Source organism: Pseudogymnoascus destructans (assembly GCF_001641265.1).
Source record: "Pseudogymnoascus destructans isolate 20631-21 unplaced genomic scaffold scaffold_7, whole genome shotgun sequence".
NCBI lineage: Eukaryota > Fungi > Ascomycota > Leotiomycetes > Thelebolales > Thelebolaceae > Pseudogymnoascus > Pseudogymnoascus destructans.
Genome location: NW_020167526.1, coordinates 820,924 through 836,640, shown reverse-complemented (window position 1 = coordinate 836,640; position 15,717 = coordinate 820,924). Strand labels below are relative to the sequence as shown.

Genomic DNA, 15,717 nt, shown 5'->3' with positions numbered 1-15,717 from the left:
AGGTCTAACAACAGATATCCTTAAATATTAGGCGGCAAAGCAATATCAATATCTAATTGTAGCTACAATTGCTTAGGACCATTTAGCAATTCTAGCAACATCTGCTCCATGTAATGGTGGGTGCACCAGATATGAGAATCTAGCCACCCAAGGAAGGGATGAATTTACTAAGACAACACACTGTCTTAGGAAACAGAGCCAAAGGGTTGTAGCTTAGACTATTCCACAACGCAGCAATCAGGTGTATGATGTGGTGAAGTGGTTTAGACAAGTTGCAACAAATGTTGAGTCTGAGAACTCAGGGGTAAGTCAGAGGTTAGCACCTCACTGACTTTTCAAAAACAGAGAATAACAAGATCAATGCTTGGAAGCTTGGAAAAGACGTAGAAGTATGTGCTAGTCGATTTACTGTATTGCCTGCTTGCCCTTTCTTAAGGAAAGGGCAATCCTATTTATGCCAAAGGAGTGTAGTTCTCTTATTTTCCATGACTTTCCATGACTAACCAGGCTTGGTAAATGTATTAGAAATCAAGTGCGACCCACAACTAGCTTGCTAATCATGTAGTGAACGTAAGAGAATCCCATAGAACCATCTCTTGGGTTCCTAGCCTATAGGAAGTGAAAAGGAGGTCCAAGGTCAGAGTACCTATAGACAAATTATGTCATAACTTAACCAATCTTGTGGGTAACTAAGGAGCGATGACGTGTAATGAATCATAGAGGGTTGTAGAAGCTTCTAGAGCTATCGTTCATGTTCCTAGGCCTCTAGTTGGTAGAGATATGCCATGTGGTAGTATTGGCCCACCCCCTTAAGGAGGAGATTTTCTTAATAACTTGTTCAATGAGTGTCCAAATGATATGCCGTGATGTATGTAGCATAAACAGATGTAGTAGAAGAGTTTGCAGCAATCGTTGAGTAGTATTGTTTCTGTTGTTGGTGTGATAAGCCAAGATATGTATGGTGACTTGTAGGTTTGAGGAGGAGATTTCTAAGTTTGCTCTTGAGTTTGATAGCAAACTGAGTGCAACGAATGTCAGTATGACACTCCATTAGAACAAGTCTTTAGTAATGGAGCTGAATTCTTACAAAGAAAAGGAATAGGCTCTCTCCTAAAACACTTTAGTATTTGCTATGTTTAAGAGATTAGGGTCATATACTAGATGTTGAAGATAGCGATGCTAAAGATGCTAATGGTGAGGGGGAGGACTAGGCATTGTAGCTATAAGCTATACATTTATTTTATATGAGGCTACTTATAGATTTTAAGCCTTAATATCCTAAAGATCCAACCTATATCTATCCGTCAAATGTTAACTAGATCATGATCCTATCTATGACAACTACGGATCAGATCTAGATATGATCCGCCTAACACTAACAAACACACTTTCGGCCTTTAATAAAGTGTATAATGTAACGCTGACTTCTAAACGATAGAAGACACAGAGGTTTCTTGCGTAAGGTTGACTTGACAGAGGAGGCAGGGGATTAGACACAAAGGCTTTCCAAGTAACACGTTACAGTATTGTAAAGAATACTATATTGAGTTGAGCACGAAGCTCCTATCTAAGGAAATACTATCTACTTATATAGTGGCGTCGTGCCTCATGGGTAATCTGGATAGTTGGCGGATAGCTAGATATTCAGGATAGTTCGTGGATAGCTCAACTATCCAATATCCACTAGTTTCTGCAACTATCCATTAGCCCCGTCACATGGCAGCCTACCCCGCTTCCCCCTGTGACTCACACGTCACGTTACTAGGCCCTGGCCCTGTAACCATGACATCATGTTACCGTAGCCGTAACCTTGCAGTTCAGTAATCTTTTCATCCTTGTCTTGAATTTCTTCTTGGGCTGTAGAATAGCATCATTTTTCTCTGAAATAGTAGCATCAGAAGTGTCATACTGACATTCGTTGCACTCAGTTTGCTATCAAACTCAAGAGCAAACTTGGAAATCTCCTCCTCAAACCTACAAGTCACTATACATATTTTGGCTTATCACACCAACAACAAGAGCAATACTACTCAACGATTGCTACAACCATCTATGATTCATTACACGTCATCGCTCCTTAGTTACTGGGCCGATATGACCACATAGCATATCTCTACAACCCTCTATGATTCATTACATGACATCACTCCTTAGTTACTGGGCTAATACTACACATGACATATCTCTATCAACTAAAGGCCTAGGAACATGAACGATAGCTCCAAAAGCTTCTACAACCCTCTATGATTCATTACATGTCATCGCTCCTTAGTTACCCACAAGATTGGTTAAGTTATGACATAATTTGTCTATAGGGGTACTCTGACCTTGGACCTCCTTTCACTTCCTATAGGCTAGGAACCTAGGAGATGGTTCTATGGGATTCTCTTACGTCGACTACAGTTACCAAGCCTGGTTAGTCATGGAAAGCCTTGGAAAATGAGAGAACTACACTCCTTTAGCATAAATAGGATTGCCCTTTCCTTAAGAAAGGGCAAGCAGACAATACAGTAAATCGACTATCACATACTTCCACGTCTTTTCCAAGCTTCCAAGCATTGATCTTGTTACTCCTTGTTTCTGAAAAGTCAGTGAGGTGTTAACCTCTGACTTACCCCTGAGTTCCCAGACTCAACATTTGTTGCAACTTGTCTGAACCACTTCACTACATCACACACCTGATTGCTGCGTTGTGGAATAGTCTAAGCTACGACCCTTTGGCTCTTTTTCCTAAGACAGTGTGTTGTCTTAGTAAATTCATCCCTTCCTTGGGTGGCTAGATTCTCACATCTGGTGCACCCACCATTACAAGAAGCTTGACCGATGATGATGACATTCCAATTCCTCATCTGGTGGCCGTTTGATAGTATAGACTGGTGTCTTTCTTGAGCTGTTTTGCCCATCCTCTTGAAATCTTCTTGGGCTTCGAGGAAGTCATCTTGAAGTTCATCTCTCTTCTCAGACTCATCTGCCAAGGTTGTTTTCTCATTTATAGACTCATAGTTTTCTGGGTTTCGGTCAGCCATCTTGGCTTTTTCTTTGGCTGTGTGTGCCATAGCAGCTTTGCTATTCTTTCAGTTTTCGTATTCAGTAGATCAGACTCGTATTGCCAAAGGCCCTATTGCGCAGTTTGTCGACTGTAGGAGCCACTCGAGAGAAGCGCACTTCCCTCGCAGCTATATTCCTTGTCGAGGGAGCATTGTGAAAGGTCTGATCTATGAAGTCTGTGGTGTTCTGGTGTTTCTGGTATGTTCTGTGGTGTTCTGGAATCGACTTTAGGATATGGTTGTAGGGTTTCCAAAGAAGGGAATTCAAATTTCAGTATCAAGGTTCAGGCTCAGAGAGCAAAAGAAAGGAGAGATTCAATCTTATGTTACGATGGTCACAGAGGTCAAGAAGCCAGTCCAGAGAATAATAAGCTAGATTGAATCTAAGGAGAGAAGAAGAAGAAGAAGGAAGGAAGGTGAGGCTATTCCTCGTAATATACAGTTGTCTGCTTAGTGGTTGTAGCCTTGGTGGCTAAGGCTGCACCCGTAACAACCGTAACAACCATAACAACTGTAACAAGCTGTAAGCTATAATCGTAACACACCCCCTTAAGGAGGAGATTGTAATGTTGGGTGCACCAGATATGAGAATCTAGCCACCCAAGGAAGGGATGAATTTACTAAGACAACACACTGTCTTAGGAAACAGAGCCAAAGGGTTGTAGCTTAGACTATTCCACAACGCAGCAATCAGGTGTATGATGTGGTGAAGTGGTTTAGACAAGTTGCAACAAATGTTGAGTCTGAGAACTCAGGGGTAAGTCAGAGGTTAGCACCTCACTGACTTTTCAAAAACAGAGAATAACAAGATCAATGCTTGGAAGCTTGGAAAAGACGTAGAAGTATGTGCTAGTCGATTTACTGTATTGCCTGCTTGCCCTTTCTTAAGGAAAGGGCAATCCTATTTATGCCAAAGGAGTGTAGTTCTCTTATTTTCCATGACTTTCCATGACTAACCAGGCTTGGTAAATGTATTAGAAATCAAGTGCGACCCACAACTAGCTTGCTAATCATGTAGTGAACGTAAGAGAATCCCATAGAACCATCTCTTGGGTTCCTAGCCTATAGGAAGTGAAAAGGAGGTCCAAGGTCAGAGTACCTATAGACAAATTATGTCATAACTTAACCAATCTTGTGGGTAACTAAGGAGCGATGACGTGTAATGAATCATAGAGGGTTGTAGAAGCTTCTAGAGCTATCGTTCATGTTCCTAGGCCTCTAGTTGGTAGAGATATGCCATGTGGTAGTATTGGCCCACCCCCTTAAGGAGGAGATTTTCTTAATAACTTGTTCAATGAGTGTCCAAATGATATGCCGTGGTGTATGTAGCATAAACAGATGTAGTAGAAGAGTTTGCAGCAATCGTTGAGTAGTATTGCTTCTGTTGTTGGTGTGATAAGCCAAGATATGTATGGTGACTTGTAGGTTTGAGGAGGAGGCGCTTCTGCGGCGACAAGAACATGGTACTCCTCGTCGAGGAACCAGGGCAGCTATCCAAACAGTTAGCAAAAGCCAACAGAGACACAACACCACAAGGGAACTCACCGGAACGCAGGTGGAGTGCTGAGTCATGCAGTACTCGCACTTGGAGGAGGCCGGGGACCAGACACAAGCGTGATCCTTGACACCATGAGCTTTGGCCCAAAGGAAGCACAGGCAGAGGACACGGAACGAGCCCGACAAAGCTCCGGCGGGAGTCAGAATCGGCATCGTTAAGTTGGAATTCTGTGAATCCTGTCAGCCCAGCACACGTTATCACCCACGCGCCAATGCGCTCCCATCACGTACTCGTTCTCGTGGATTGGAAATATTCTATCCAATTGATTAGCACACTGCCACACAATCCACAAGAAGGGGTCACTTACCGTTCTCGGATGGGTAGTCGCTGGCGTTGTTGTTGGAGACAACAAGAAGAAGTGGGCGTGGCTAAGTACTCATACTCTGGCTTACAATAATGAACTCTGAATCGGGTTAGCGCAGCCACTTCTCCTTTCATACCTAGGACAGTTCAACCCGGATGCTTCGCAGTTGCGATTCGGAGTCCACTCGGACCACCAGGAATGTACTCCAGAGCGAATAAAGCAAAGTTCAACCTGAACGTTTCGCGGATGTGATTTGGAGTCCACTCGGACCACCAGGAATGTACCCCAGAGCGAACAAAGCAAACCCTGGTTTCGCACCCTAAACACAATTCTAGCATGACATACAACGCACCTTCCCGACATGGCACATAAAACAGGGTTGTTACAGTTGCAATTACAAACAGATTTCCCACCAACATAGAACGCTATTCTCATGGATACCATTCAGAGATGTTGTGGAAATGATTCTCACAGCGTGTTTCGCGGACAAAACACTCTCTTAAGAGGGGGGGTAGTGTAAGGATGCCTCCGCCATCAGTGACGGAAGAGATCAGAGTCGGACAGGTTACGGTCATGTGGGGAGAGTTAGGGCCGGTTAGCCGAGTCAGACCCGTTTCGGGTACTTAAGGAGATTGACCCAACGGGGGTTCCTCTCTTCATCTTTTTTGTATCCTTCATAGTAGACCTATAGGATAGCATCCATTTAGCCTCTGACTCACACTCTCATATGCTATTACCATGAGCTGGGTGCCCTGTGTCCTTACACTAGTGGATAGTTGTATAAACTAGTGGATATTAGATAGTTGAGCTATCCATCAACTATTTAGATTATCTATCTATCCATCAACTATCCATATTATCCATAAGACATGATGCTACTATATAAGTAGATAGTATTCCCTTAGATAGGAGCTTTGTGCTCAACTTAATATAGTATTCTTTACAATACTGTAACGTGTTACTTAGAAAGCCTTTGTGTTTAATCCCCTGCCTCCTCTGTCAAGTCAACCTTATGTAAGAAACCTCTGTGTCTTCTATCAATTAGAAGTTAGCATTACACATTGCTTCCTATGTGACCTCGTCTTCTTCTTCCTTAGTTTCCTATGCTATGTTTCCATCGTCCTATAGTGTAGATGCTCTACTACCCTCTCTAATCCTAAGGTTTTGCTTAACGATACTTGTATGGATTCCATCTCTACACTTTTTTCTAGTTACTATAAAGATTAATGTCCTCCACAAGCGAGTGTCACATACAAGTGAGTGTCGCACATGAAGAACACAATGCGCTCCTTATGTGTACTGCAAGATGCCTCAACAAGTTGATATTCCATCAACTAATCTTGAAGGTAGAATATATATTGCTATCGAAGCTATTAGATTACGCCAATTTAATAGCATTAGGGCAGCTGCAAAGGCCTCAAATGTCTGTCCTAAGCTACTTGAGAGGCGCCTAAAGGGAATATGCCCACGACGCGACATTACACCAAAAACTCAAAAACTCACTTGCTTGGAAGAATCAGTTGTTATTCAACATATCCTCGACCTAGATTCACGGGGGTTTTCACCTAGGCTTCGTGCTGTTGAAGATATGGCCAATCAATTACTCGCATCTCGAGGTGTGGGCAAGGTTGGAGTTAATGGGCTTCTAACTTTGTTAAACGCCATGTTGAGCTTAAAACAAAGTTTAATCGCAAATACGACTATAAGCTCTATGTGAAGATGCAGAGCTCATAAAAGCATAATTTACACTTGTACAAAACACTACTGCAAAGTATGGAATTACCGATGCAGACATCTACAACTTTGATGAGATGGGTTTTCAAATGGGCATTATTACAACAGCAATGGTTGTTACAAACTCTGAACGGCAGAATTGACCTAAAGCAATTCAACCTGGAAACAGAGAGTGGGCAACAGTAATTCAAGGGATTAACGCGCAAGGATGGTCAATCCCACTGTTCATTATTATGAGTGGGAAGAACCTCTCTCAACATGGTATGATGAAGATATACCACAAGATTGGATTCTCGCAGTAAGTGAGAATGGATGGACAACAAATGAACTTGGATTTCAATGGATCCAACATTTTTCATAAGCATACAAAGCATCGTACAGTTGGTGCACATCGCCTGTTAATTCTAGATGGCCATGAGAGTCACTATTCTCTACCGATTGAGCAATACTGTAAGGAGAATGGTATAATATTGCTTTATATGCCTCCGCACTCATCTCATCTACTTCAACCGCTTGATGTTAGTTGCTTTGGACCACTTAAGAAGGCATATGGACAGCAAGTTGAGAGCTTAATCTGCACTGATATAAACCATGTTATGAAAGTTGAGTTTCTTCCTGCCTTTAAGCAGGCTTTCACAGACGCAATCACAAAGCAAAACATCTGCAGTAGTTTTCGAGCTACAGGGCTAGTTCCATTCTGTCCTGATGTTGTGTTGTCACAGCTTGACATTCAACTACGGCCTTTAACACCACCAACCTTTGAGGATGCTTCATGGGAACCTAAAACACCACACAATCTAATAGAGCTAGCAAGTCAAACTACGCATCTTAAAGATCGCATTATATGCCATCAAAATAGCTTACCAACTCCTATTAATAATGCGCTAGACCAGTTGTTAAGAGGTGCTCAAACAATGGTGCATTCTGCTGTTCTAATGAAGGCAGAAGTTCAGGCCTTACAACAAGCAAATGAAGTTGCAAGTCAGCGCAAAAAGTGAAAAAAAAAGCGTATACAACAAGGAGGGTGCCTTACAATTCAAGAAGGGCAGGATGTACTTGCTCACCTAGCTGTGGAAGAGCAGATATCTCAAGAACTACGACAGGGTGGCGGGTTTGAAAGGAGCAATGACGTTGCAGAATGTGTGGTAAGACTGGGCATAATGCTCGCACATGTCAAAGGGATTACGAAGATACTATAGAATAGGTGTATAATTAATTTAATTGATTTTCTAGTCTATAGTTGTTGTTGTTAGAAAGTTTGTTACGATCTGTCAATTGCGTGCGACACTCACTTGTATGCGACACTCGCTTGTGGAGGACGTTACTATAAAGAATTTTGAGATTCTTACTGTTTGATTCTAACTTCATCCCTCTTTGTTAACTCGTTCTTGTTTAGTAGGGTTAAGGTCCTTGAATTGCTAGGTACTATAGAGCTTCTTAACAGCACAGGCAGTCATAGTGTATCAGCCCTCTTTGCATTGTTGATCTTGCACTTAGAATTACTTTTTCTATGTGTTTCGTATGCTTATTAGTTGACTTCTTAGCGTCAGCCTTCCTTTTTCTAGCCATTGTATTTCGCTTACTAGCTTTATAGTAATTATTATAGTAATTAGCTTACTTCTAGGCTTTAGATGATAATGGTGCCTTAGTGGCTTCTTAGTAGCAACTCCCTTCTTTAGAACTGTCTCTCTTAGTGCCTTACTAGGCATCTTCTAGGCATAGGCAGGCATCTTTAGTTCCTTCCTTCTAAACTTCTAGCCTTTGTAAAATGTAGGTTGTGCGACTTGATTCTTCTTAAGCTAAGAGTCTGGTTTTAGAGTTGTTAGAGATGTTGTTTATTGCAACTTAGAGTTTTTAGATGAGGTTCTAGTTAGTTGTAACAGTGGCATAGGTGTCATACTGACATTCGTTGCACTCAGTTTGCTATCAAACTCAAGAGCAAACTTAGAAATCTCCTCCTCAAACCTACAAGTCACCATACATATCTTGGCTTATCACACCAACAACAGAAACAATACTACTCAACGATTGCTGCAAACTCTTCTACTACATCTGTTTATGCTACATACATCACAGCATATCATTTGGACACTCATTGAACAAGTTATTAAGAAAATCTCCTCCTTAAGGGGGTGAGCCAATACTACCACATGGCATATCTCTACCAACTAGAGGCCTAGGAACATGAACGATAGCTCTAGAAGCTTCTACAACCCTCTATGATTCATTACACGTCATCGCTCCTTAGTTACCCACAAGATTGGTTAAGTTATGACATAATTTGTCTATAGGTACTCTGACCTTGGACCTCCTTTTCACTTCCTATAGGCTAGGAACCCAAGAGATGGTTCTATGGGATTCTCTTACGTTCACTACATGATTAGCAAGCTAGTTGTGGGTCGCACTTGATTTCTAATACATTTACCAAGCCTGGTTAGTCATGGAAAGTCATGGAAAATAAGAGAACTACACTCCTTTGGCATAAATAGGATTGCCCTTTCCTTAAGAAAGGGCAAGCAGGCAATACAGTAAATCGACTAGCACATACTTCTACGTCTTTTCCAAGCTTCCAAGCATTGATCTTGTTATTCTCTGTTTTTGAAAAGTCAGTGAGGTGCTAACCTCTGACTTACCCCTGAGTTCTCAGACTCAACATTTGTTGCAACTTGTCTAAACCACTTCACCACATCATACACCTGATTGCTGCGTTGTGGAATAGTCTAAGCTACAACCCTTTGGCTCTGTTTCCTAAGACAGTGTGTTGTCTTAGTAAATTCATCCCTTCCTTGGGTGGCTAGATTCTCATATCTGGTGCACCCACCATTACACCTTGCCTGCTTCAAGCTTCAACTATTTCTATAGCAGCACTTCGATACTACAATGGAGGATGACCAAGCTCCTACAACTACTGCTGAACAGCAGATGCAACAACTGTTTGCCTTTATACAAACTATAGCAAACAAACTTGAGAATTTGGAAAACACCTTTCAAGCCAACACTTCAGCAACACAATCTTCAACTCAGACACATCATACAGAGCTTCCCACAGCTCCTCTGGCTATTTCGAGTACCCCAGGTGCACTTCCTAAAGTGCAAACACCAGATTTATACCATGGAGACAGGAGGAAGTTGAAGGGATTTCTTATGCAACTGGACATCTACTTCACCCTCAGGCCTCATCAGTTCACCTCAGACATTCAGAAGATCTATTTCGCTGCCAGCTACCTCCGTGGATCTGCATTCAACTTCTTTGAGCCATATCTTAGAAGACTTAGTGGCAACAACCAAAATACCACTACACCTTTGATTACCTCTTATGACCAGTTTCAAGAGGAACTTACCAGGACCTTTGGAGACATCAACGAAACTGCTACAGCAGAAAGAGAGCTACAGAAGCTATGTCAAAAGACCTCTGCTGCTCAGTATACAACAGAATTTAGGAGAATCACTTCTCACTTGACTTGGAATGAAGAAGCCTTAGTCTTCACTTACTACCAAGGGCTCAAGAGCTCTATTAAGGATGAACTCAGCAAAGAAGAACGCCCTACAACACTTCAAACGCTTATAGAGAAAGCTGTCAGACTTGATGATAGGCTTTTTGAAAGAAGAAAGGAGAAGAACCAAGACTGGCATCCAACAAGAAATTTCAACAATTACACCTCTACACCAACTGCTAAGGACTCAGCACCTGAACCTATGGACTTAGACGCCTCTATAAAGAGATCTACAGCAAATCCAGCACCTCAGCCTACAGGATACCCTCAAAAACTGAAAAGGGGTAAACTTACCCCTCAAGAAAGAAAACACAGAATGGACAACAACCTTTGTTTATACTGTGGCAAAGGGGGACACAGAATTCAGGAGTGCTATTCAGCACGAGGGAGTGCTGATTCAAAACATATAGCAGCCTCAGACACAGTCACAACTGCTATTCCTGAAAAACTTGAAAAATCCCTAGCAGGCACAACTTCAACTGAGACTATAACTTCTCCCCTAGACAACAAAGATGTGTCGATGGTGCTTTCTCAGAGTCTCACACACCTGTTAATCCCTATTCAACTCCATTTCAAACAACAGGTGTTGTCTACAAGGGCTATGATAGACTCAGGGGCAACAGGCAACTTTATATCTCAAGACCTCATCTTGACACACCAGTTACCTACAATTCCCAAACGCACTCCAGAGTTGCTCCGAGTCATTGATGGAACTCCTATCAGTTCAGGTTCCATTACCTGCAACACCCCAGTACTCAAACTTGAGATTCCCCTAGGAAAATCAACATTTTCAGACACCATCTCTTTAGATGTTATACCAATGAAGTACCCAGTTATCCTAGGTCTTCCATGGCTTCAAAGGCATGATCCAACTATCAATTGGAAGCATTTATCGCTTGGGTTTAGCTCAAATCCTGAGCTCAATACTGAAAAAACCCTTCAAGCCTCAGTTACCCCTATTCAGGTCCAAGACTCAAACTTGTCCCAGATCAAGGATTTTGACCAAACTATGGAGGATATATCATCTCTGATATGGGTTAAACCTTTCCAACCTGTCCTGGAGATAGCAGCTACTTCAGATTTGGAGAAATCATCTCAGGAGGTCATTTTGCCTTTAGCATACCAAGACTACCAACATCTTTTTGACAAGGCAAAGGCATCAATTCTGCCAAAGCACCAGCCTTATGACCATGAGATACCACTCGCAGAAGGCTCAATGCCTCCGTACGGCCCTATCTACTCTCTATCTGAATTAGAGCTGAAAACTCTCAGAGAATACCTAGATGAGAACCTTAGTTCTGGCTTTATCAGACCTTCTTCCTCACCAGCAGGAGCTCCCATTCTCTTTGTCAAGAAGAAAGATGGCTCCTTGCGTCTCTGTGTTGATTATAGGGGCCTTAATGCAGTCACTGTTAAAAACAGATATGCTTTACCCCTTATCCCTGAGCTCATAGATAGGCTCTCTTCAGCAAGGATCTTTACCACGTTAGATCTCAGGGGAGCTTATAACCTGATACGCATCAAGGAAGGTGATGAGTGGAAGACAGCATTCAGAACACGCTATGGTCATTTTGAATACCAGGTAATGCCTTTTGGGCTTGCCAATGCACCTGCTTCTTTCCAAGCTCTCATGAATGATATTCTAAGACCTTACTTGGATATCTTTGTTGTTGTCTACTTAGACGACATTCTTATATACTCTTTAGACACTCAAGAGCATGTTCTACATGTTAGACAAGTCTTAGAGAAGCTATCTCAAGCACAACTCTTTTGCAAACTTGAGAAATGTCTTTTCCATATGTCTCAAGTTGATTTCTTAGGACATAGAATTTCAACAGAAGGCATTCAGATGGACCCTGAAAAGACAAAAGCAGTACAAACGTGGCCTATTCCTTCCAGCATTAAAGAGGTTCAGTCTTTCCTTGGGTTTGCCAACTATTACAGGAGGTTTATACCAAGATATACATCCTTGGCTTTACCCCTTACTCAATTACTTTACAAGGACACTTTGTATCACTGGGATAAGACACAGCAAGATGCTTTCGATGCTCTTAAAGGAGAATTTAAAGAAGGGAAAATGTTACTACACTTTAACCCCTTGAAACCTGCCACTCTTGAGACAGATGCCTCAGATTTTGCCATTTCTGGAATCTTATACCAAGCTCCAAAAGACAAACAAGAAGAGCTACAGCCTGTGGCATTTTACTCAAGAAAGCTATCAGCAGCTGAACAAAACTATCCCATTACAGACAAGGAACTGCTTGCCATAGTATGTTCTCTAAAGCATTGGAGATGCTACCTTGAAGGGGCAAACTATCCTATCACTATTTACAGTGACCATTCAAATCTCTTGACCTTTACAACCACTAAACAGCTCAATCGACGACAAGCAAGGTGGTCTGAACAACTAGGAGGTTTTGACTTTGTTATAAAACATGTCTCAGGGGCCAAGAATCAAAGAGCAGATCTCCTCTCAAGAAGACATGACTACCAAGATTCTGCTAAAACTAGCAATACAAAGGCTCTGCTAGACTCAGCAAAGCTTATAGCAGCATCTTTAAGCAACCCTAGTACTACAGAGGACTTAGGGGTAAACTTATCCCCTCAAGACTAAGTTGCCCCCATTACCTCTTCTCAGGAACCAGAGACCTTTAAAGACTATACACCCTCAGCAACACTTCTTAAAGCATTCAAAGATGCTTACAACCATGATCCCTTTGCGAAAAGAACTTTGGAATACCTCCAGAAGAAAGGTTCCTCTCTTGAGAAAGTTGGACTACAGAATTTCTCAAAAAATCAGCATGGACTTCTCTTATTCAAGAACTATATCTATGTCCCAAGGGATAAACGATTACAGCTACACCTCCTACAGCAGTTCCATGATGCTCCAGCTGCAGGGCACTTTGGCTTTGCAAAAACTTATGAACTTCTAACAAGAAAGTTCTACTGGCCTAGTCTAAGGACTACTCTTCAAGACTATATATCTTCTTGCACTACTTGCAACTTGAACAAACCTACACGGCAAAAGCCCTATGGCCTCTTGCAGCCTCTACCTATACCAGAACGCCCATGGGACTCCATATCCATTGACTTTATAGTCAAGTTGCCTCCTTCTATCCCAAAAGGGGGTGCTACCCCTTATGACTCTATCCTTGTGGTGGTAGAAAGGCTCACAAAAATGGCACACTTTGAGCCTTGCAATGAGACTATCACAGCTTCTGAACTTGCGTGGCTATTCCTCAAGGTGGTCTTTAAATATCATGGAATTCCTGGACACTGGATCTCAGATAGGGGAGCAGTTTTCACTTCAAACTTTTTTAAGGAGTTCTCTAAACTCTTAAACATGGAACAACGCTTCTCTACAGCTTATCACCCTCAAACAGATGGCCAGACAGAGAGAGTCAACTCTGTACTTGAACAATATCTAAGAATTTATACAAACTATGCTCAAGACAACTGGGCAGATCTTCTCCATCTTGCAGAATTTGCTTACAACAACACAGTCTCTAACACCACAAAAGAGACACCTTTCTATGCAAACTATGGTTATCACCCTAGGTTTGAAGTGGCAGAACTGAATTGCCCTGAAAATTTCAAAAACCCTTCTGCTACTGAAAGAATCATCTACCTTAAGGGCCTCCAGGACTATCTCAAGGTTCAAATACAGCGTGCACAAGACGAGCAGGCTCAGGCCTTTAACAGGGGGGTGGTTGCACCACAATTCAAAGTTGGTGATCAAGTCTTTTTGTCTAGAAGACATATCACAACTACTAGACCTTCAGACAAACTTGATACTAAAAGACTTGGACCTTTTAAGATCACAAGGACTATTGGCAAGAATGCTTTCGAGCTTGCATTACCACCTACTTGGACTATCCATAATGTCTTCCATGCATCTCTCTTGTCTAAGGCACAAGAAAGTTCCTTAAGACCACTTCAGTCTCCTCCACCTCCTGTTCTGATCTTGGATCAACCAGAATATGAAGTAGAGTCTATCCTTGACAAAAAGACACTTAGAGGTCAGGACTACTTCCTCGTTAAGTGGAAAGGCTATCCTACAAGTGACAACACTTGGGAGCCTAAGAGAAATCTAAAAAATGCATCTAAGCTCATTCTAGAATTTCTTTCTAAGAAAGCCAACTGGCTAAAGGGCAAGCAGACAGCCAACAAACGTCCTTAAAAGGGGGATCATGTCATACTGACATTCGTTGCACTCAGTTTGCTATCAAACTCAAGAGCAAACTTAGAAATCTCCTCCTCAAACCTACAAGTCACCATACATATCTTGGCTTATCACACCAACAACAGAAACAATACTACTCAACGATTGCTGCAAACTCTTCTACTACATCTGTTTATGCTACATACATCACGGCATATCATTTGGACACTCATTGAACAAGTTATTAAGAAAATCTCCTCCTTAAGGGGGTGAGCCAATACTACCACATGGCATATCTCTACCAACTAGAGGCCTAGGAACATGAACGATAGCTCTAGAAGCTTCTACAACCCTCTATGATTCATTACACGTCATCGCTCCTTAGTTACCCACAAGATTGGTTAAGTTATGACATAATTTGTCTATAGGTACTCTGACCTTGGACCTCCTTTCACTTCCTATAGGCTAGGAACCCAAGAGATGGTTCTATGGGATTCTCTTACGTTCACTACATGATTAGCAAGCTAGTTGTGGGTCGCACTTGATTTCTAATACATTTACCAAGCCTGGTTAGTCATGGAAAGTCATGGAAAATAAGAGAACTACACTCCTTTGGCATAAATAGGATTGCCCTTTCCTTAAGAAAGGGCAAGCAGGCAATACAGTAAATCGACTAGCACATACTTCTACGTCTTTTCCAAGCTTCCAAGCATTGATCTTGTTATTCTCTGTTTTTGAAAAGTCAGTGAGGTGCTAACCTCTGACTTACCCCTGAGTTCTCAGACTCAACATTTGTTGCAACTTGTCTAAACCACTTCACCACATCATACACCTGATTGCTGCGTTGTGGAATAGTCTAAGCTACAACCCTTTGGCTCTGTTTCCTAAGACAGTGTGTTGTCTTAGTAAATTCATCCCTTCCTTGGGTGGCTAGATTCTCATATCTGGTGCACCCACCATTACAATAGGGAAGGCTCTAGGGTAATTTGGTGTTATAGAGTTCTAACGCTATCTAAATCCAAATTAGGATTAAACTTAGAGTTAGACCTTGCTATTACTACAGAGAGGTTAATATAAATATTACGATGTCTCAAATACGACTATCTACAAGTGCTTCCGCAAAAGCACAATCATCAAAAACCCGATCCAACTTCCCCTTGAGCACATTCCGCCTCTTACTGACCTTTACAACCAAGTACAACAGCACGGCCAAATTCACGATGCGATGGACCTTTCAAACTTTCTAAACCCAGCGGAGGAGACAATACAAGAGGGTATACAAGATAGTGAGGGGGATATAGTACTACAAGAGGTCATTGAACAATATATCCAGCCTCCTAATGAAGGTCAAGATGATGACGATGGGGAGGAGCTCAGACTGCCGGTGGTTCATTCTACGCAGGGCAGTTCTACAAGCC

The 15,717-nt window shown here is 42.0% G+C and overlaps 1 protein-coding gene across 1 annotated transcript; it reads right to left on the bottom strand.

The window, feature by feature from the left end:
• Positions 1–2,997: 2,997 nt before the first annotated feature.
• On the bottom strand, positions 2,998–4,757 carry VC83_02963 (uncharacterized protein; the record flags this gene model as incomplete). The annotated part of the gene is made up of 3 exons (XM_024466613.1): positions 2,998–3,007; positions 4,467–4,537; positions 4,593–4,757. 3 exons carry the CDS (start codon positions 4,755–4,757, stop codon positions 2,998–3,000), a joined length of 246 nt encoding a protein of 81 aa, XP_024325526.1.
• Positions 4,758–15,717: the final 10,960 nt, after the last annotated feature.